General features: G+C 40.4%; 1 protein-coding gene across 1 annotated transcript in view; it reads left to right on the top strand.

Annotated features, from left to right (window-relative positions):
• Positions 1-21232, top strand: part of ntrk2a (neurotrophic tyrosine kinase, receptor, type 2a) — a gene marked incomplete at its 5' end in the record, with an annotated part of 93513 nt that extends 72281 nt beyond the window's left edge. The window contains 6 exon segments of the mRNA XM_032515075.1: positions 980-1110; positions 5388-5560; positions 5795-5950; positions 7073-7157; positions 17589-17747; positions 20988-21232. Of these exon segments, the coding sequence (XP_032370966.1) occupies positions 980-1110; positions 5388-5560; positions 5795-5950; positions 7073-7157; positions 17589-17747; positions 20988-21173 (890 nt within the window). The 3' untranslated portion in view covers positions 21174-21232.
• Between the last annotated feature and the right edge of the window lie 75 nt (positions 21233-21307).

Below are 21307 nucleotides of genomic sequence, written 5' to 3' on the forward strand. Positions count from 1 at the left end.
CTCTCTCTCTCTCTCTCTCTCTCTCTCTCTATGTCTGTACAATATTGGGTTATGGTGGACCTCTATAGCTCACAGTGTAGATTGATGCAGCTTCTGAAAGTCTAGCTGGGCTTTAATGTGATATTCTGAGTGGACAGCTTTTCTTCAAATGCGCCTCTTAATCACATCACAGATAAATCTCAGCTCTGTGTGTGTGCGTGTGTGTGTGTATGTGTGTGTGTGTTCAAGACATACCCAAGTCCATGTAGTGTGGGGTAATCTGTGCTCTCTTGCAGGCAGACAGTTCATGCAGACATTTGGCCCACAGTCAAAAAGACAGGGCTTAGCCAGGTTATAGCAAGGGCACCACACTGTTAATCGTTCTGTAGAATACAATCTTGTATCATCACGATGGTGAGATGCCAATTTTTCTAAAAAATCTGGCATGGAGTCACGAGTTACTTAGCAACAGAGAGCATGTTTGTCGACTCTTATCCAACTGTGGGTGAGCAGGCAGGGAGATTACATAGGCTACATGAAACAGAGAGATACACGCTTTTAAATTTACATTACTGTACGGTTAAAACTTGCTTAAATTAGCGTATGACAAAACAGAGTAATACTTTTTAAATGTGTGAAATCCCCCATACAGTTAACATGTTTTCAACTTTAGACAACCATTATTATTATTTGCTGCGACTGTATGTTTTTAAAAATATATAAAAGATTAAAAGATATGTATTAATATAATATGACATTATATTTTACATATACTTGTGTTGTAGTTTTGTCTTGCTGTGGTAAAATCTCACCGACAGATCAAAGATTAATTAAAATTATGTTTAGTATGATCACGGTTTAGTAATTGACGTCTATTTGACATAATGTGTTAAGTTTTTGTGACCTCATGTGAACTAACGTACACAACGTTTCTAAACTTAAGGGGCCACCTTTTAAGTGGAGTTCTCCTTATCTTGTCTGTCTTTCCTCTTTTCAACAGTCGTCCAGCATATCAAGCGACACAACATTGTGTTGAAGAGAGAGCTGGGAGAAGGAGCCTTCGGAAAAGTCTTCCTGGCTGAGTGTTACAACCTCTCACCTGACCAGGAGAAGATACTAGTGGCTGTCAAGGTAATTTGAGGGCCTGCTGGTCTTCTTTTCACTGTTGTTACCGCAGCAAACACATTTCAAAGCACAGAAATAAATGGGTGTAACTTTCATCTGTAATGTAGATTAATGTTACAAGTCCAAACATTTCAGCAATATCCAGACGTGATCCAAACACTTTATAGCTATAAAGGAGACTTGAAGGTCCCACGGCATGAAAACTTTGGCAACTTCACTTTATAAGGTTTTTTAACATTAATATGAGTTCCCGCAGCCCATATATGGTCCCCCAGTGGCTAGAAATGGTGATAGGTGTAAACCGAGCCCTAGGTATCCTGCTCTGCCTTTGAGAAAATGAAAGCTCAGATGGGTCGATCTGGAATCTTCCCCTTATGAGGTCATAAGGGGCAAAGTTACTTCCCCTTTCTCTGTTTGGCCCGCCCAGAGAATTTGGCCCACCAATGAGAGAGAGGCATCATGGCTTTCAAACTGCAGTCAAGGCCACACCCCCGGTCTCCACCTTGAAAACCCCTGCTCCTACAGAATGATTGGTGACACCAAAATAAAAGCCATAATGTTAATATTTTAACAGAAGTTATTGTTCTTACTATCATGTTTTGCAACTGAGATCTGACATACATTTAAACTACTGAAGATTTTGCAGATGTTATGTTTCCGAAATAGATACTTTACACTGTTTGCTATCTCCTCACCTCCCTTTCTTCTGCTATTGTTAGAAACCCATTCCTTCAAGAGTTTCTCTTTAAGGAAAAAGATGGAATTACATTCAAAGAGCTGACTTCCGGAGTCGAATTGAATGGTTTCCCAGGGAGCCTTCTCCAATCACATTTATCCGTCTATGCATCTCTCCATTAAGGATGCTTTCTTTCCTGGTCTGCGGTGAAACACGATCTGATTGGTGGAGAACTTCTCATTAACAATACATGACCTGCGAGAGAGACAGTCCCCCATCCTGTCCCCACTTCCTCTTCTGTCTTCCACGCCTCACCTCTAACTCTCACCTGCAGTACGTTGTCTCTCTCCTCTGCAGTCCTTCATCCTGTGACTTTCCTCTCCTCAAATCCTCCATCTTCTTTTCTCTAAACCGCTTGCTGGCGCACTGATGTTTGCTGCCAGCTTAGCTCCAGCTCAGTCTGAGCTCTCTGTAGAATGTGCACCTGAAACTCCCAGACAGCACAGTTCTCGGTTGGAGAACAAGGTGTTGCTATGCCGCATGTCAAATCTGGTAAAACATTATATTATCGGCAGTCAACCCACAGTAAAAATAAAGTGTAATTCTCAAACTGCCGTTTGCATGTAGATGATTCATTTAGTCATTAGAGTCACTTCATTGATTGAACTCTCTCTCTCTAATTCATCTTATTTATTTTTCAATTAGCTAATGTACCACCTGCTTATAGCACACTCTTCCTGCTCTTTTCGTCCCCGTCTTTTTATAAACTGGTATGACTCACAGTTTCTTTACAGTTGTCTTTTCCTCCTCCGTGTTGCTGCATCAACATAGAGACGATGTGATGAAAGTGGGTCTTTTTCAAAATAAATTATGACATTGCTTAAAGGGATAGTTCATCCAAACAAAAAATAAAAACTCTCTTAAACTCTGTTTTAGAAAGTTAGGTCTTTAAATGCAGGGAATACCACAAACAAAATGCCTTTCATCTCCATTGTACTGGTGCAGCAGAAATCTTAGAGGCAGATTTCTCAAAACGTAGACACCTAAAACCAAAGCTTACATCATGATGTGGGAGGACATAAAACACAGATTTGATGACCAAATAAAGGTGAACAGAGGACACGAATCAATTAAATAAAGTAATATAAATGACTTAGTTAGTATAGAAACCGTAATACATCAGTTAATTTTATTATGAAATCTTGCTTCACACTGATTTTGTTTGTCTTTTTGCTAACCTTGTGTAATTTAACTTAAAATTTGTGCAACGTGGGCGCCCAGCTAGCTCGGTTGGTGTATAGGGGTTTACTCCTCGATGCAGCGTGCCTGGGTTCGACTCCGACCTGCGCCCCTTTGCTGCATGTCACGCCCCCCCTCCCCTTTCTTGTCTTCAGCTGTCCTGTCATTTAAAGTACTAAAATGCCCCAAAAATAATCTTCAAAAAAAAAATTGGAACTTGTTTGTGGAAATATATTAAAAATGTGCATGAAGCAGCGGCAAGATTTGTCAGTGCATTTGGTCATCATCACAGCCTGTCTCCCCACCGCTCAGCATAAAGAAAGCATGTCCAGCTATTCAACATTGTGGGAATGAACATACACCAATTTGAATTTTTGAGGTGTACTTTGCTTTAAATAGCCCCACCCCCCTCCTCCCTTCATGATCACATTAATCCACACATACATACTGAACTTATGTTGCACTCTGTCATGCATGCTACATTAAAGAAATATATACACCACATTACAATAAGTTACACTCACTAATAGTCCTGGTTTTAGAGTTGGCTATCAATCAGCCAGTCAGCCGTAATACAGAAGCCATCGATCACAGGCACACTTTAACACATGCAGATACACACAGAAATACACACGCCTATACACGCTGAAACTCCCGCATGCCATCAATCATGAGCACCTTTCAATAATGTTCACCTTCTCGGTCTCACATGCAAACATTACCGGGCCAGAGGTTGTTGATTGCTTCTCATTTGTCCAAAGACCTGAATGTGCGCAGACTGCATGACTGACAATGTTATGGCTTTTAGCCTGGGAATTAATACAGCATTGACTTCAGAGACTCAGAACGTGATCATAGGTAAATATTTGTGGCTCACAGGAAAGTCTCTAAATTCAACATTAACATTTGTTTTACTCTGGTGGTTTGATACACCAAACAGTTTAGTTTATTGAGTGCATTTGTTTGCCAGGAAAGAAAGTTTTTGTTTTTCTTTCATCACCGTTTGTATCCCAGATTTCCTTTTGCCTGGAGCACACAGTTTGAGCTCAACACAGTGTGGATAATGACAAAAGAAGCCATGCTATATCTAGTGGCCTATAAGCATTTTAATGCCACTTTTAAAAAGTCACTTTTTAACAAAAGGTTTATGAGTTGTAAATAGCTTAATTAATACAAATTAATGTACATTGTTCACTAATGCTTCAAGTTAGAAGCCATTAAAAAAACAAAGTCTGGGTTGCTGGGCCATGGTAGGTGTTTTTCCTCCTTCCAACTCTTCCATTGCATAAACTGAGACTGAAAGGCCTAACTAAGAAAGGTCTAACTAAGAAAGGTCTAACTAAGACGTTCACTCTCATTGGAGGAAAGTCAACTCAGATTTTCCATACATGAAGATGACCAATATCACATTTCAAACTGAGAATGGAGTGTATGCTTTCATACAGTATTCCTACTGTAACAATCCATCATACAGTCATCATGTAGTATTACATTACATCCTGTAATGTACATGACCAAGCATTTGTTTGATCATGATTGGCTGAAAATATGAGTGGGTGGAGTTACAGTCGGTCTCATTTTCTGGTATCTCAGCGTTCCAGCTGAAAGGTCGCGGGTCATTTCCTTCTTCCTGAGCTTACTTAGTGATTTCTCCTTGTCCTTTACACTATTTTGTAATAGGAGCTTCTATCTGTGATGTACACATTATACACACACACACACACACACACACACAAACAAAAACACACTAACGAACACACACTCACAAGTTGGATGGAAAGCAAACGTATATCCATGTCATATAGGAAGACAATCAATTATTAATGGAGGACAAGATACATTTTCTATATTTTTCTTCTTTGTGATTTGAAATAAATACAGACCTGGTATCATTTCCTGCATATCTACCTCTCTCTTTCTTTCTCTCTCTCTCTCTGAGATAATTGCATTACACAACCTTCCTGAGAGATTTCCTGATTCATGGAAGGGAGAAAAATATTAGTTTCAAAGGGAACCAGGGATTATAACGAATGTGCTTTGCAATTGCACATTAAAATAATTCTTTTCCTGCTCTGTCGTTGTATCAAACCTTGCACGGTGCCAGTAATTTCACACTTTGTGTGTGTGTGTTTGTGTCTGTGTGTGTGTGTGTGTGTGCTGAGTTGCTGTAACTCATTTATCCATGGCAAGGCACTCACTTGTTTTTCTTTTCTACGAGACATCAGCCAAATAAATTTGAGCAGACTGGATGTAATGTGAAAATGAGTAATTGGCAATAGTGTACGTGGCATAATGTATGAGTTTTTCATTTGTCAGTGTATTAAAATGTCACTTCTGTGTGTGTGTGTGTGTGTGTGTGTGTATGCAGACACTTAAAGAGGCCAGTGAAAATGCCAGGAAGGATTTCCACCGTGAGGCTGAGCTGCTGACCAACCTTCAACATGAACACATTGTCACTTTCTATGGAGTCTGTGTGGAGAGCGACCCTCTCATCATGGTGTTTGAGTACATGAAACACGGAGACCTCAACAAGTTCCTCAGGCATGTCTTTTTTTGCTTTCTAAAATGGCATCATAAAAACAAAGGCATAACTAGACAAAGATTGTACATTATACATTTCTTCTGCTATTTTGAAGAGATTCAGCTCCATCTTCTAATAGGGGTAGATGTATTATTTGATATGGTTGATTAGCAACATTGCACAGGAAACAACATGACTCCAACACACATGACCGGGCTAACTTTTGCACCTGCTCCCCCTCCTGTCCCTTGCAGGGCTCACGGTCCGGATGCAGTTCTGATGGCAGAGGGTCAGACCACCAGACCTGTGGAGCTGACCCAGTCTCAGATGCTGCACATCGCCCAGCAGATAGCATCTGGCATGGTCTACCTGGCATCACAGCACTTTGTGCACCGCGACCTGGCCACCAGGTTTGTCACTTTCTTCCTTATACACTCTGTGCCCGTTTGTTATTTGTATTATTCTGGGAAAAAAGTAGAGATCTATGGTCTATGATTGGCTGATTGATTTGTACAGTGACTGAATGATTCTCATGTAATGAAACCACACCACGACAAAAACATGTCAAACTCTACAAACCTGAGTTATTATTCAAAAATATTCATCAATTCCGCTACTAAACTTTTGCCAGGTATAAAACATATAGAATATGGTAGAGGTATCAAGGTCTCAAGCTATGTAAACCGACAGCTTCACTCATAAAACAAGTAAGTACTCTCATATTGATTTACGACCACGTTAGGACAAGAGAGAACATTTCTCTTGGTTTGATCACATTAAAAGTAAATTTAGGCGTTGTCGCCGGCTTTCCGAGTCATTTTAAATAAGACGGAGAGAAAAAAAGAGTGTTAGCGCGAGGCAGCGGCCACACTGAACTGCATTGGCTGCGGAGATGTTGGAGCTCAGGCGAGCGACGACAGAGCTGAGGAACGGAGCTGGAAGTGAGAGAAATAAAAATGAAGTTCTTTAATTGTGTCAGTTTGCCCTAAAAGTTTCATTCTCCTCCTCTGCATTAGATTCACACCTGTGCAGCAGTAAACAAGGAAGTAGGCTTCTAGCATCGATTTTTACCATTTTAGGACGAGGGGAGAACATTTATCTTCTTTCTTTGACAACATTAAAAGTAAAGTTAGGCTTTGCTGACTCATTTAAAAAAAGAGAAATAGAGCGTGAATTGCGCGAGCAATCACCTCATGGAACTGCAAGTTGCAGATGTGTGTCTCGGGGCCAGCATGAGAGAGAGAGAGAGAGAGCACGGCGGTGCTGTGAATGAACGACCATTTCAAGTGTTTTTTTGATGAAGTGAATTGCAGGCTAGAGAGTGTGTTCACCCCTGCGACCGACAGCAGGACTCGTCCTCTCAACGGACTAATTTGCACAATCTTCTCGGGTCTTCAGGCCGCAGTAGGAAGCGCAGACACATTGGACTGAGGAACCTTTTGGTTTCTTTAAAATAGTTCTGGGGACCTATTAGACCCCAGAACCTGTTGAAATGCACCTTATGTTTGTGTTTGGTTATGTTATGTAAATAGGAACTGCCTGGTGGGCGAGAACCTGCTGGTAAAGATTGGAGACTTTGGCATGTCGAGAGACGTCTACAGCACTGACTACTACAGGGTAGGTGTACGTGTCGATATCTTTTTTGGTCCTTCTTTAAGCCTGCCTCTTCCTTGCTGCATGGGTCCCTCTCTGCTCCTCCCTTGCATGAGCATGACCGATTCCACCGGAGTTGCAGTAAGAAGCTTGCTGTGGGAGCTAGTGCAGTGAAATTAAACACAGGCTACATGTAGCTTACTGTGATGCCATACTGTGTGTAATTAAATATAGGGGGAGGGAGGATAACTATCATGCTTTGTTAGGTCATAGTGTGTGTAAAATAAGGGCTGTTTGTTTGGATAACCACTACAGCATTTTTTTTGCATTACACGCACCAATACAGTGGTGCTCATAAGTTTACATGCCCATGCTTAAGTTGACTAAAAAGAGGAATAAAAAAATCCTCTTTTGTAAATAAATCTTAATGTCTTAATTTAAAAAAAAGGAAAAATCCAACCTTTTAAGGACTCCAATTTTCTTTGTGAATGAATAATGAACTGTAAATAAATAACTGTTCTTCCTTAAAATGCAGCGGGCATAAGTATAAATACTCCTATGTTAAATTCCCATAGAGGCAGGCAGATTTTTATTATTAAAGGCCAGTTATTTCATGGATCCAGGATATTGTGCATCCTGATGAAGTTCCCTTGGCCTTTGGAATTAAAAATAGGCCCCATCATCACATACCCTTCACCATACATAGAGATTGGCATGGGATACTTTCCATAAAATCATTTCTCAATGCAAATCAAACCAGCAATTAGTCAAACTGAAATAAAACCACGACAATCTCTAGGAATGGTTAAGGGTATGTGATGATATGGGGCTATTTTAATAGTATATACCACTGTAAATATGTGATACACTCAATGAAATATACTCCAATCTACACTCTCTCACTCCAATGAAAACTACATATTAAAATGAAAAAGACCTAATGCCATATTGATCATATCTAATCAATGACAAGGTCATGATATTCAAGGTTTCTGAGATATTATGTATATAAAATATTATGTATAATAAATAATATTCATATTATAAGACTAACTTCAATCACATTGTTACTTTAGAACACAATCTTTATAAACTGCAAATTAACTCTAAGGAAAGAGTACTTCTGGAATGTGTGTATCCTATTTTCTTTACTGGAGCCAAAGAAATAATAAATATGAACCTGGAGGCAGATTCAAGACTTTAAAACACACATTGAATCCACTGTTGTTCTTTTGCTTAATTTGTGACAGTGAAATAGGCACGAGAATGTTTCTACAAACTGCACAAAGTCTGGTTAGTCGAAACAGTTAAACTTCTGGTACTTGTGTCAATCAAACTCCAAAGCTCAGCATATAGAGTATGTGTTTTCTTTTTTCAAAGAGCCTGATATAATCTGTATATAATGCAGACTACAAGGGCACACAAAACATACGTATAGATCTATTCACGACGTAGGAAGTGCAGGTCAAACCCATCTCAGGGTCAGCGTACAAAGGGCTACTCTGCTAGAAGTAGAGGGAGAGAGATGCAGCGGCATTTATAAATTAATTGAGATGTGTGGGTGCACATGTTGAGTATCAGTATGCATCTCTATATATGTGTGTGTGTGTGTGTGTTGCAAGAAAATTTAACAGCAGAAGCATGTGTGTTTTCCCCACCTTCCGTACAGCAAAATCTGTCATTTTCCCAAATGGCTGAAATCTAATAAATCATACAGATTGATTGATAGTGACTGTCATTTCTCCTGCCCTGCCTCCCGTCCACTGTGACACGCTGACTTGAGTGACAGTGACAGTGAACTTGGAGGAGGAGGGAGAAAGAGAGATAGAGTATAACCTTAACAATCAGAAAGATAACAATGATCGATAAGCCCTTTGATTAATGCATTTTCTTTTTAATGGAAAAACATGTCTATGTATGTTGCCACAATAATAAGTCTGGACAAAAGCTCAGTGTAGTTAAGACCCTACAAAAATAAATTGTTTTTACTTTGTTACGTAGGAAATGCAGTTTAGTCTAGATTTTGGCCTGCATTCAGATTTAGCTCTCTTTTCAAATTTTTCCCTTCATACACACAATTACTGGTGCATTAACACTGTAGTTTGACAGAAATTTTAATGATAGATTAGAAAGAGACTTTACGTATAGTTTATTTTGCTATTTATTTATTTAGCTTAGTTTCCCAACTGCCTTTTCATTGGCCTTTTTTTGAACACTGTGGAGATTAAATTAGGAATAACTAGTTGTGTGTGGCATCAAAGGCAAAAAAGTTAAAAAAAAAAAAAGATTAAGGTCTCTCCTCTGTGGCTTTCTTTTGTACTATCTCTGTGTGACGACACACACCAACCCTCCTCCTCCTTCTCCTTCCTTTTACCCCTCCTCAGTAACGCTAAGCGCTGAGGCTGTAGTCATAGCAACGGGCGAAGGCAGTGGCGTTGAGCCTCGGAGTTGTATTCAGTGTTTCTCAGGAATAAAAGTAATCAGAGAACTTCTGTTTAGTATGCTGAGGCAGTAGTAGAGAAAGAGAGGGGGAGAAGGATGGAGATGGAAGTGTGGGAGACGGAAGCAGGAGGGTGGCGAAGAGATGAAAGGAGAGAAAGAGCTGGAAAAGAGAGCGAGAGCGCGAGATGGAGGGAAAAGGGTGGGAGGCCGGGCAGGGGAGAAATCAAGACAAATAAAAAACACAAAAAGGAGAAAAAGCAGTAATGGAGCTATAAAGCATCACACACATGCTGAGGTCTGCAGACAAGGCAGCTTGTACACAGTCGTCAATAACAACACAATGCTGCAGCTTTAGACATCCACAGAGGAGACTAGTAGAGGCAGAAAAACAGCAAGAAATGTCCAAAAAGGACAAAAAGATAGACATTCAAGAAATAAACAGCAAAGCAAACAAAAGGTACAGCATGGAAGGAGGTAAAACAAAGAGATCCAGACGTGTTTCAGCATTCAGGAGAGACAGAGGTGTGTGTGTGTGTGTGTGGTGGTGGTGGTGGTGGTGGTGGTGAGACCTAGTCATGCTTTTGCGTCAGACAGGAGCAAAGATGAGTCATAGAGGAATTGGAGGAGCCCCGCTCAAGTGCTTATATATATGTGTGTGTGTGTGTGTGTGTGTGTGTGTGTGTGTGTGTGTGTGCGTAGGGTAATAGAAGCAGAGGCGTTGGACTGAAGGGGCTGTGTTGACGTCATTGAATCCTGTGTTACACAATATACCTGACATGCGCTTGAAAAGATGGACAGGATGCCTTGATTGAAACCTTGAGCCTGTCCGTGCAGCCTTTTTTCAGTGTGTGTGTGTGTGTGTGTGTGTGTGTGTGGTGTGGCAGAGAGAGAGGATTTGCAGTGGTAGTTGGGGATGGATCAATTGCTTTTCTCCCCTAAACCTATTGGCCATGCCCAGATGTGTAGGATGAAAGGAAGTGAAGCAGTAGTGGAGCAGTTAATGTGCGCAGGAGTGAGGGTGCATGTGGACAGACAAAACACTGCTGTCTCTATGTGTACTATACACAATAACATAAAGATGATTCTGTCGACACATTGAAATATACGTATATAATCTTATTGTACATTTTCCCATTATTATTTTATTACCAGTGCAGTGCCCGTTCAAAAACATACCTTTTTTTTTCTTCTCAGAACGGGCTGATTGCTCGGCCTCCTGTACTGCTGCTTGTAGCTTTCTCCAGAACCATTTTACCCCGAAATAACTCCCAGAGGGCCCTTAAAGCACTTAATATCCCACCCAACAGACTAATACTGACTTACTGTGTACTTCTACTTCAGAGGAAAACGTACTACTACATTGACCTGACAGAGAAATGTTACTGGTTACGTTGCTCACAAAATATCACAATTAAAATATGATGCATTATTGTTCATTAAACTATTCAGAGTTGAAATCTCCACCTTAAACAGGCGTTAAGTAAATGTGAGTACATTGTGCGGATACAATGCCTCTCTTTTCACTTGAAGTAAACATTTGATGTTGTAATGTGCGGTATTCAATTTTTTTTTAATTAAAAGTTACTAGTAAAAAAAAAAAAAAAAAAATCTTCTTCAACCACATTCTCAGTTAGAGAAATGGTGAAAAGTAAAGTAGGACGCTGTTTGCCTTGGGCCTTAAACGCATTTCAGTTAATCCAGTCTTGCCAAAATCAATCATTTTATCATTTTAGTCAAACTGATGCCAAGATTTGATCTGAAATACAGTATCTCATCATTATGTGATGAAAAAAACCCACCCGGCAAAGATCACCTGTTCCACTGACTAGCAGTCTAGATAACAGATACTCTGCTGTCCTGCTGGTATGTAAACTACTCCCAGAGATTCATTTATTCATGGACTCATGGTGGTGCGCTGCTTTAGAATAAAACTCTGAACGAAACTGCCAATTAGATTATTAGATTATTTATTAATCGTAGGTGCCGGATCCTTTCTGCTAATTTGAACCCCTGGTTGAATGATTAAGAATGCAGCTTTGCAGTTACTCTAAAAACCATGTCTAAAAATCATAAAAAGACACAAACAAACCATAAAAACACACATAAACCATACACATACACATATAAACCTACATAAATGTGGGCTGAAAGACAAGCTAACCAAATCTTAAGACAACGTTATGCAGGAATGTGCAACAATCTTTTATCTTAGTTGTAAATTTGGCCAGGAAAACTATATAGTTGGAATTTTACGAGCTACTTCATCAGTCCTAACTTCTCTTGCTTGGGACTGCTGCTCGGACCGTATCTTGACCCATCCAAGGCTCATATCGGCATAATGCTCCTGTTCAGCTTTTAGATGATTGGACTCATAAATGGCTTAGGACATCTTTGTTTTCCAGAACAAAGCTGTTATCAAAACCCTCCACTATAACAACATTTCCTGCTATCACCTGCATCCAGCATGCCTTGGATATTTAAAAAAAAACACTGTTACATAGCCCCGGTCTTTGGTGACCCCATAAACAAAAGAAAAAGGACATTTTAAATCCAGATTATTTTTTAGAAACAATTAGTATGTGAATATATAATATATATATATATATATATTTAATATAAAATATGTGAATACCAGGGAGTTGAGTCCAGCAGCGACTTTAAGAATTTAGATAAGAATGTTGTTTTCAACTTAGAAAGTACTAAAACCTGATTTTTTTTTTCATTTCACATGAGTGACAGGATTACTAAAATAAAGAATGTTTTCTAAACATACCACATACTGTATGTCAACCATTTTACTGTAGAAGAACACGTTTGGTTTTTTTTCTCCAGGGAAAAAATAAAAACCAAGACACACACACACACACACGCGCACACACACACACACACGCGCACGCACACACACACACACACACACACACACACACACACACACACACACACCACACACACACACACACACACACACACACACACACTTTTCCACATTCTTGGAAAGAGTTTTTGTTTCCATAGCAACACAAAGGGCAAATAAGGTAGGGTTCCTGTGTGAGAGTGGGCAGGGTTAGTCACATAAGCCCCTCCCACACCACATCCCATAATGCTTTCTTTTTTAACTGGCCCCATTGCCATGGATACCACAGCCTCCAGGATGTAACCACGGAGAGCACACAGCACTCCTCTGCTTTATTTGTCCTCCTTTTCTGAGTCTTTCCTAGAACACTTAGACAGTGGTCTATAGCTGAAATGATGCATAATAATAAGACAGAGGAGGGGGGGGGGGGGGGGGGGGGGGGGGGGGGGGGGGGGTGGGTGGGGGGAGAGACAGACAAGCAGCTCTAGAGACGGTGAAGGAAGGTGAGAACTGGGAAAAGAGATTGAGTGAGAGAGAGAGAGAGAGTGAAACAGAGAGTCAGGGCAACAGCAAAAGAGACAAAGACTGACAACGAAGCTACTGGCAGCCAGGAGAGAGAGGAGAGAGAGCTGGTGACAGGGAGAGATGCCACGTCTGCGCACTGTACTGAAAACCCATCTCCTCCTTCATACTTTCACCTACTGACGCAATTCAAACTTCATGAAAAATTCAGCTGTTAGGCTATATCTCAGCGGTTTGATATCTTTTACAGTTTTTTGAAATCACTGTCTAAGTTTAGTGTTTATTTCAGTGTAGTATCGTTTTTGAATTATCTGCCTCAGAGCGACAAGACAGCGAGCGGATCTTTCCTTGACGATATTGTCATTTGTCTTCATCCACTCTTTAGCCAAAAAACTTTCAGAGTCCTTTTTTAAAATGATGTATGTAAACATAATTTTAATTTTAGTAAATTATATACCAATACGCTCGCAAACGCCTTCTGGTGCTCATGATGAGGTCATTTTACTTTTGACACCTAGGCTGTCCGAGGCTTCTTTTCACAGGCGTCTCTCTGTGTCCCTTAATGGCGGCAGTCTGACACAGGTGACACGTTGTCAGCTGATTCCAGAGATCAAAGCAATCTCCTCTGTTTTTACAAGCATGACAAGCATTTTCACCAGACAGTCAAATTGCAACTACAGACAGTAATATGAAGATTAACACATTACGGTTAGTTTACACACACACACACACACACACACACACACACACACACACACACGGTTCTTCGTTGGTCATGTGACCCTGGGTGGCCTAGCGGTAGAGGCTCTGTCCTTGACGAAGGGGCACAGAAAATGTGTTGTCTTCATGTATTATTATGCACAGGTGTAATTTTAAAAGAAAGGCATTCACTCAATGTCTTAATGCATCAGAGCGTATCCCACAACCTATGCACAAACAATGTCTGATGCAAAGCACCAACGTTGTGGAACGAACAGCCGATTTATTCCACCTAATTGCCACAACAAAACTGAAACCGCAAGCCCCGGTTGAACCACCACTGCAAACCCTTACATTTAAAACAACATCTGCTTTTTTTTAATACAGCCGGTGCATGTCAAAAACCGTAGCTTACACTGCGAGCTGTGGACACTGTGTTGTTTTGGAGACAGGTCTGGCAATGCGATGCTAAGATGGCCTGCCCGGTACGCCCCTTTCACACCCCTGACCAGCCATATCACATTATATTATGCTCTAGAAACGGGCAGGGCTTTACACCTCATGTTCAGTGAACAGCTAACATCACATACTCCAGTCCAGCTGTATGCCAGCAGAACTGTTTGGTAGCTACTTGAAATTGTCATTGTACAGTAGAGAGAGAGAGAGAGAGAGAGAGAGAGAGAGAGAGAGAAATAAAGATAATATTTTTTTGCAGCAGCTGGAAAACAAAATAGTATAGATTGTTGAACATTTTACCGTAAGACATGACCTGTGTCCGGTCAGATATGTTAACCATATTCCATGACCTTTTCTACTCTTCAGTCTAAATAAGCAAGCTAAGCTAATGTTAGCTTTGACAATTGATTTGACACCTGCTATTGTCTGGCTTTGAATATTTAGTAAAAGCAAAGCTGTCCATAAAAACTAGTTTGTGCGGTGCAACCCGTTTTAATTTAGTGAAGCACAAATCTCCACTTATAGTAAACACTCAACATTACAACTAGGCTAGCTAAATAAACCTATCAAACAACATAGTATCTATTGTAAAGAGTGATCTCAGACATAGAAAATGTGTTTGACAGACTGTATGTGTGCACTTAGCCTTGTAAAACTCATTAAAGGTTAGGAAAATGTGCATGTTGTAGTATAAATAGTGTTGTATAGTGTGTTGAAGCGTGTGTAATGTGTAAAATGTGTTTTTTTAAGTTGTATTCTGTATCATCATTCTTACATCGTAACCCTTGTACCACACGTTGACTTACTTTGACAAAACTGTACTTCATTATATTCTGCCTATAAAGTATAATGGACTTTGACAGAGACAGAGAGAGAAATGCAAATAAGAGACAGACAAACCAGCAGTGAGACACAGGGCTTTACAGGGAGGAAAGCGAGGGCCTGGTGATGAAGAGTAATAGCTGCAGATACGTTTCCCTACACGTAGCAGTGAACCTGATGGCTATCTATGTGGCCGTGCACATTTTATTACTCCATTAAATAACCCACGGACTAACAAAAAAACAGGCCAAGTGTGGGTACCAAACCATTAATAACAGGCATAAACCTCAGAAAATGGATTGTGCTATCCATGTGGAGCAATGGAGTGCAGATGGGTTGGTAGATTCATGTTCAGAGGAGAAGTAGGGGAGAGGGGAGACCCAATTTATGGAGTCAGTACGAGGGGTTAAGTTTAATTCACTTTCATTTCGAGCAGGTTAGGACGGTATCTCAGTTTTCACACTACAACCTTAACCCAGCTGATTAACCTGGTTGAAGAATACAGTCCGAGTCTGGGAGAGTCTCAGCTGTATTGAACTGTTGTGTTTAACTGCAAATTACAGTAATACAACAATCAAATAAGCTCCACGGGCTCAGTTCAGATTAGAGTTCAATGAAATGACCAAACGTGTCGGAGGAACTGTGAGCTGCTGATTTATGCTTTCTGACTGGAACTCACTCCGATGTTTGATGGGACAATTTAAGGTCAAATTGAACATTTGTTTAATTAACTGAATCGCTCTCACACACAAGGGTGTTACTTTGGTTTGAAAAGTAAGTGTGTGTGTGTGTGTGTGTGTGTGTGTGTGTGTGTGTGTGTGCGTGTGCGTGTGCGTGTGGGGGTGTCTGGGGGACGCATAAATAAAATACTATCAAACGAATTTGAAAGTGTGGGGGGGGACAAACAGGATTTTGAAACGTGGGTGGAACTGTCCCCCCCTGTCCCGAATGGAAATTACGTCCTAGCTCACATGCACACACACATATATCAGTATATACAGTATATATATATATATATATTGTCAATGGTCATTAATTTTTATTACAGCACATGTAAAAACAACAACAGTTGACCAAAGTGCTGAACGGGTTGATGTCAAATCATAAATAACAGTGTAAAAACGACTCCAACCAAAGTGAATCACAGGGAGACAAACCACACTTAAAACATCAGAATCCAGGTTAACGAGGTTAAAAGCTACAGCAAAAAAGCGCGTCTTAAGCAGCGATTTAAATTTGTAGGGTCTGTGCAGCTTAATATGCATGAGATTGTTCATAGGGTGGGGCGCCCATGTCAAAGGCCTCTATCGCCCTTATTTTTTAGCTTTGATCTCGGACATCACAGAGCAGCTGATGTGGTCGACATCGAGCGCTGCGCATGGTAGAGATTGTGGATAGAGCATCAGCCAGATAGGTGGCGCCAGACCTTTACCTTAACAACAACAGTCTTAATCTATCCCTAACGGACAGGTACCAGTGTGGGAATCAAGATCATACTGGCGTTATGTTTTCACAGTTTTTTTGTTTAGAGCAGCTACGTTTTGGACTAACTGGAGGCGATTAAAGATTCTGATAGACCCATATAGAAAGAATAACAACAATCAAGCCGAGCAGTGTAAAACATGGATGACTTTTTCAAGGTCTTTAGAAGGACATAGGCCTTATATTTAGCTCCTATTTAAGTGATGCCTTGTTGTGAACAGGTGGCAATAATCAGGCCTGGGTGTGGCTAGAGAAATTGAACTCAGGTGTGGACAACCACAGTTCAGTATGTTTTAACAAGGGGGGCAATCACTTTTTCACACAGGGCCATGATGTTAGGATTTTTTTTTCACCTTAATAATAAACACCTTCATTTACAAATTGCATTTTGTGTTTACTTTGGGTTGTTGTCCTTGACTAGTGTTTAAATTGGTTGATGTTCCGAAACACTTAAGTGTGACAAACATGCAAAGGAACAGGAAATGAGGAAGGGGCAACACTTTTTCACACCACTGTATATGTATAGTATATAAATATATTTATAAATAATGGACAACGTTTTTGACTCACACAAACTGGCTCACACATTTTATCTCATACATTTGACTGCTAATCAGTTGGTTAATCCCTGACATTATCTTTTTTATGTTTAATTTGGGCCTTTCTTGTGAGCTTAAAGCCATATGTGTATACTCCATGCCCGGAGGAGTAAATCAATGCTTTCTCAACAGTATCCCCTATCGTTAAATCAAATTATGCACTGATCAGGGGTACGGTGAAACTGCATGATAAATATCTTCGAAATGCATGAAGTTGCAGAATTAAAGAGAACTATGTCGGTCAGAGAATGGGATGCTTAAAGGAATAACCCTCACCTTCAACATGATCATTTGTAAATCAATTAATCAATCACTCACCCTGTGTTATATTGAATTCTTGAATAAAAATGTATTTTTCTCGCATGCCTCCATGGTGAACGGAGAATCTAATAATGGAGACAATCTGTTTTGAATTGAAGTAATAGTAACTTCCTATTACTACAGTCATTTTGAGGGTGAACTATTCCTTTACCAGCTCGCTAAATCTTCATCCTCTCTTACATTCACCGTACTGACTTTATACTCTCTCTCTTTCTGTTTGTGTGTGTGTGTGTGTGTCTGTTTATGTTATGTTCAAAGGTCGGAGGTCACACCATGTTACCAATTCGTTGGATGCCCCCTGAGAGCATCATGTACAGAAAGTTCACCACAGAAAGTGATGTTTGGAGTCTCGGAGTTGTTCTCTGGGAGATCTTCACCTATGGGAAACAGCCTTGGTACCAGCTATCCAATAATGAGGTACAGTGGAAAGTCATAGTTACCAATAAATCACAATGGTGGAATGGAACAGCTAAACAAAAATAAGTCAAAGTACAAAGCAAATGTACCAGATCACCATGGAGGCACCTTCACCTTAATAAGTGATGGCGAACAATAAGTCACAGCCCAGAGATATGAGAAAACAGCCCTTCAGTTAAAAATAAGACCAAATATTTGATCAGTTTTGTGTGCAAGTTTCTAATCAGTATACGCTGTGCAAATCCTTTGGCCAGAGTCATCTCAGTATATAAAGCTAAAATGTCTTAAATTAATTGTGAGGTGTGGCAGAGCTGAAGAACTTGGAGCAAATAACTGTACTGAAAGCTTTTCTTGGGCTGTTTTGCTGGTATTTTGGCCTCTCTCAGGATTAGTCAAAACGGACTTCTGCACACATCCAACATGCCAAAGTTACGTCAGCCTGAACCTTGGGGGAGATGTGTATAAATTATGCACAATGTAGAATGTCCTCATTGAGTGTTGCAACCATAAAAAAACATGGATTCTTGGAAGATGGAAGATTTCACTCAGTGTTAAAATCGCATAGCCTCACTGAAAAGCTGGAACAAGCTGATAGAGAATATATGTAACAATCATTAAAAAAGTACACTATTGGCTATTTATATATGTTCTGAATGATTAATAACTGACAAATCTACCTTTAAGACACTCAGGGTCTTGACCCAGTTTCCTGAAAACAAAGCTTTACCAGAGCCCTTCAACCCATCACCTTAACCTTATGATGTCTTTTGGTTGCAGATTATAACCATGTCAGCAGTCCCTTTTCTTTTGATTTACTCTGGTTACATCCAAAATCAACCTTTAACCCCTATAATGGTCTTCTCTTCCAATTTACATCTATTAAATGTTTCTCAGTTCACAGTTCACTCACCTCCTGAACCCAATCTGACTCAGCTCAGATATCTCTTACACAGGATATGGAGCTTTGTTCCGAAATGAGATATTCATTATATATCTGCTCTCACTGATAACAATCACAGACTGAGTAGATAGCTGCTTGATTAGCATAATGATGATTATAAACTAAATTCTTAATAATGTAGAGATTGTAAATGAAAATCTTATTGTATTGTATTTTTTAAGTGGATACCTTGCAGTTTGGAAGACACACCTGTTTTTTTAGAGCTCAATAATACAGTCCCTGACAAAAGTCTTGTCGCTTGTGTACAAATGGACCTGAAGTGCCGCTGAAATATATTTATAATCAAGATTTATTAACAAGAGGCTCATTTTATCCCAACAGCTTTTGTAATATGTTTCAGTGCAAAACGAAACTGTCAAAAAGTATTCTAATATTCACAGCTGGTAAAGCCCATGGTCAATTTTTGCAAAGACATAAGTGTTGTCGCCTTGTCATATGAGCTTCACCTGTGACTAATAATGGATCAATAGGTCTCAGGTGTGTATAAAAAACAACCCAGTACACAGACCTTCACATCCACTGCAACTAGACCTCTGCAAACATGCCTAAGATTCACCCGAGACTAAAGTTGATTATCAAGAGGCTGAAGACCGATCCACTGCTGATGTGGCAGACACTTCAGTGTGTCTCAGCGTCAAGTACAGAGGATAAAAAAAACATTGAAGACATGGAGATGTTTTTGACAAGCCCAGGTCAGGCAGACCCCGCAAGACAACTGCTCGAGAGGAACGTTTGTTGGCTCGAAAATCCAAGGCCAGCCCATTTTCCACTGCAGCAGAGCTCCACCAGACCTGGTCCCCTGAAGTCCCTGTGTCAACCTGAACAGTTTGTCGGATTCTGTCTCAAAATGGCTCCATGGTCGAATCAGTGCCCAGAAGCCAGCACTAAACAAAAGACAATTGAAAAAAAACGTGTGGCATTGCCAAGGCCCACGCCTGCTAAAAGGATGGACGTTGGAGAAGTGGAAGAAGTGGATTTTTCCGATGAATCTCTGTTGAACACCCCACAGTTGCCGCAAATATTGAAGGAGACCTACTGGAGCCCGCATGGATCCAAGACTCACCCAGAAAACAGTGAAGTTTGGTGGCGGAAAAATCATGGTCTGGGGGTAACATCCAGTATGGGGGTGTGCGAGAGATCTGCAGGGTGGAAGGCAACACAATAGTCTCAAATACCAAGACATCTAGCTACCTCTTATATTCCAACCATAAAGAGGCCAAATTCTGCAGCAGGATGGGGCTCCATCGCATACTTCCATCTCCACTTCAAAGTTTTCAAGGCGAAGAAGATCAAGATGCTCCAGGATTGGCCGGCCCAGTCACCAGACATAACATCATGAGCATTATGGGGTAGGAGAAAGGAGAAGGGAAGACCAAACCAAAGAATATGATGAACTCTGGAGGCAGCAAGACTGCTCCTAGATCCTGATGACTTCATCATACATTGTAGAATCCTTGCCAACCGCAAGGATGCAGTCCTTCAAGCTCATGGAAGTCATAAAAGATATTACATTGGATTCACAGCACCGCTATTTAATTTGCTGACATATTTTAGTATTGCAGTGAAATTTGTTCAATTTTGTATAGGCGACAAAACTTTTGTCTTGCCAAAATTGACACTTTTGTCTTGTTAAATGATAAATCTTGTTTCAGTGAAACTAATTATTTTCAGTGCATTGAACATCATTTGGGAGGGTTTTAGCTTTCTATGAGCTATTTCTTACACCAATGATTAATTAAAAGTCAGGTTAATAGCAGGTGTTTCTACAAAATAGATAAGTGACAAGACTTTGTCAGTGGACTGTAGCATTCACACACACACACACACACACACACACACACACACACACACACACAGAACGTTGTATTTAATGGTTGAAGAAATTATAAAGCGCTTAATTATATTGCAGGCTAATAACAGTATAGATATTTTACAAACCACTGCCAGGGAATGATATATACTCTTTGTACTAGAGAGCTCTACTCAATTAAAGCAGTGTGGGTTTCCAAAAGTGCTATTGAGAAATAGGATTTAATTTGTCTTGTTGACTGCGCCAGTGTCATCCAACTTTTTCACCCCAGTAAATCATTTTTCCAGCGTGACATTTTCACTGTATGCCACTGCTGTGAGGTGAAACAACTTCACCACATATCCATTATCTTCAACGTGCAGCAAGTTGTGACTTTGTTACGAACCCTCCAGTTTTCTTTTTTGTTTTGTTTCGTAAATGAAGACTACCGCTGACATTAAAGTCAATGTCTGTCTGTATTCCTCTGTAGGTGATAGAGTGTATAACCCAGGGCAGGGTGCTGCAGCGCCCCAGGACCTGTCTTAAAGAAGTATACGACCTGATGCTGGGCTGCTGGCAGCGAGAGCCGCACATGAGACTCAACATCAAAGAAATCCACTGTCTGCTCCTCAATCTGGCCAAAGCCTCACCTGTATACTTGGATATACTGGGCTGAACGCAGGACGAGGACCGAGGATGTGTGTGTGTGTGTGTGTGTGTGTTTGGGTGAGGATGATTACTGTACCTTAGTGTGTATGTGCATTTGAGGTTGCATGCATGTGTGTGTGTGCGTGTGTGTCTGTGTGTGTG

This window comes from Etheostoma spectabile, chromosome 5, assembly GCF_008692095.1.
Source record: "Etheostoma spectabile isolate EspeVRDwgs_2016 chromosome 5, UIUC_Espe_1.0, whole genome shotgun sequence".
Lineage (NCBI taxonomy): Eukaryota > Metazoa > Chordata > Actinopteri > Perciformes > Percidae > Etheostoma > Etheostoma spectabile.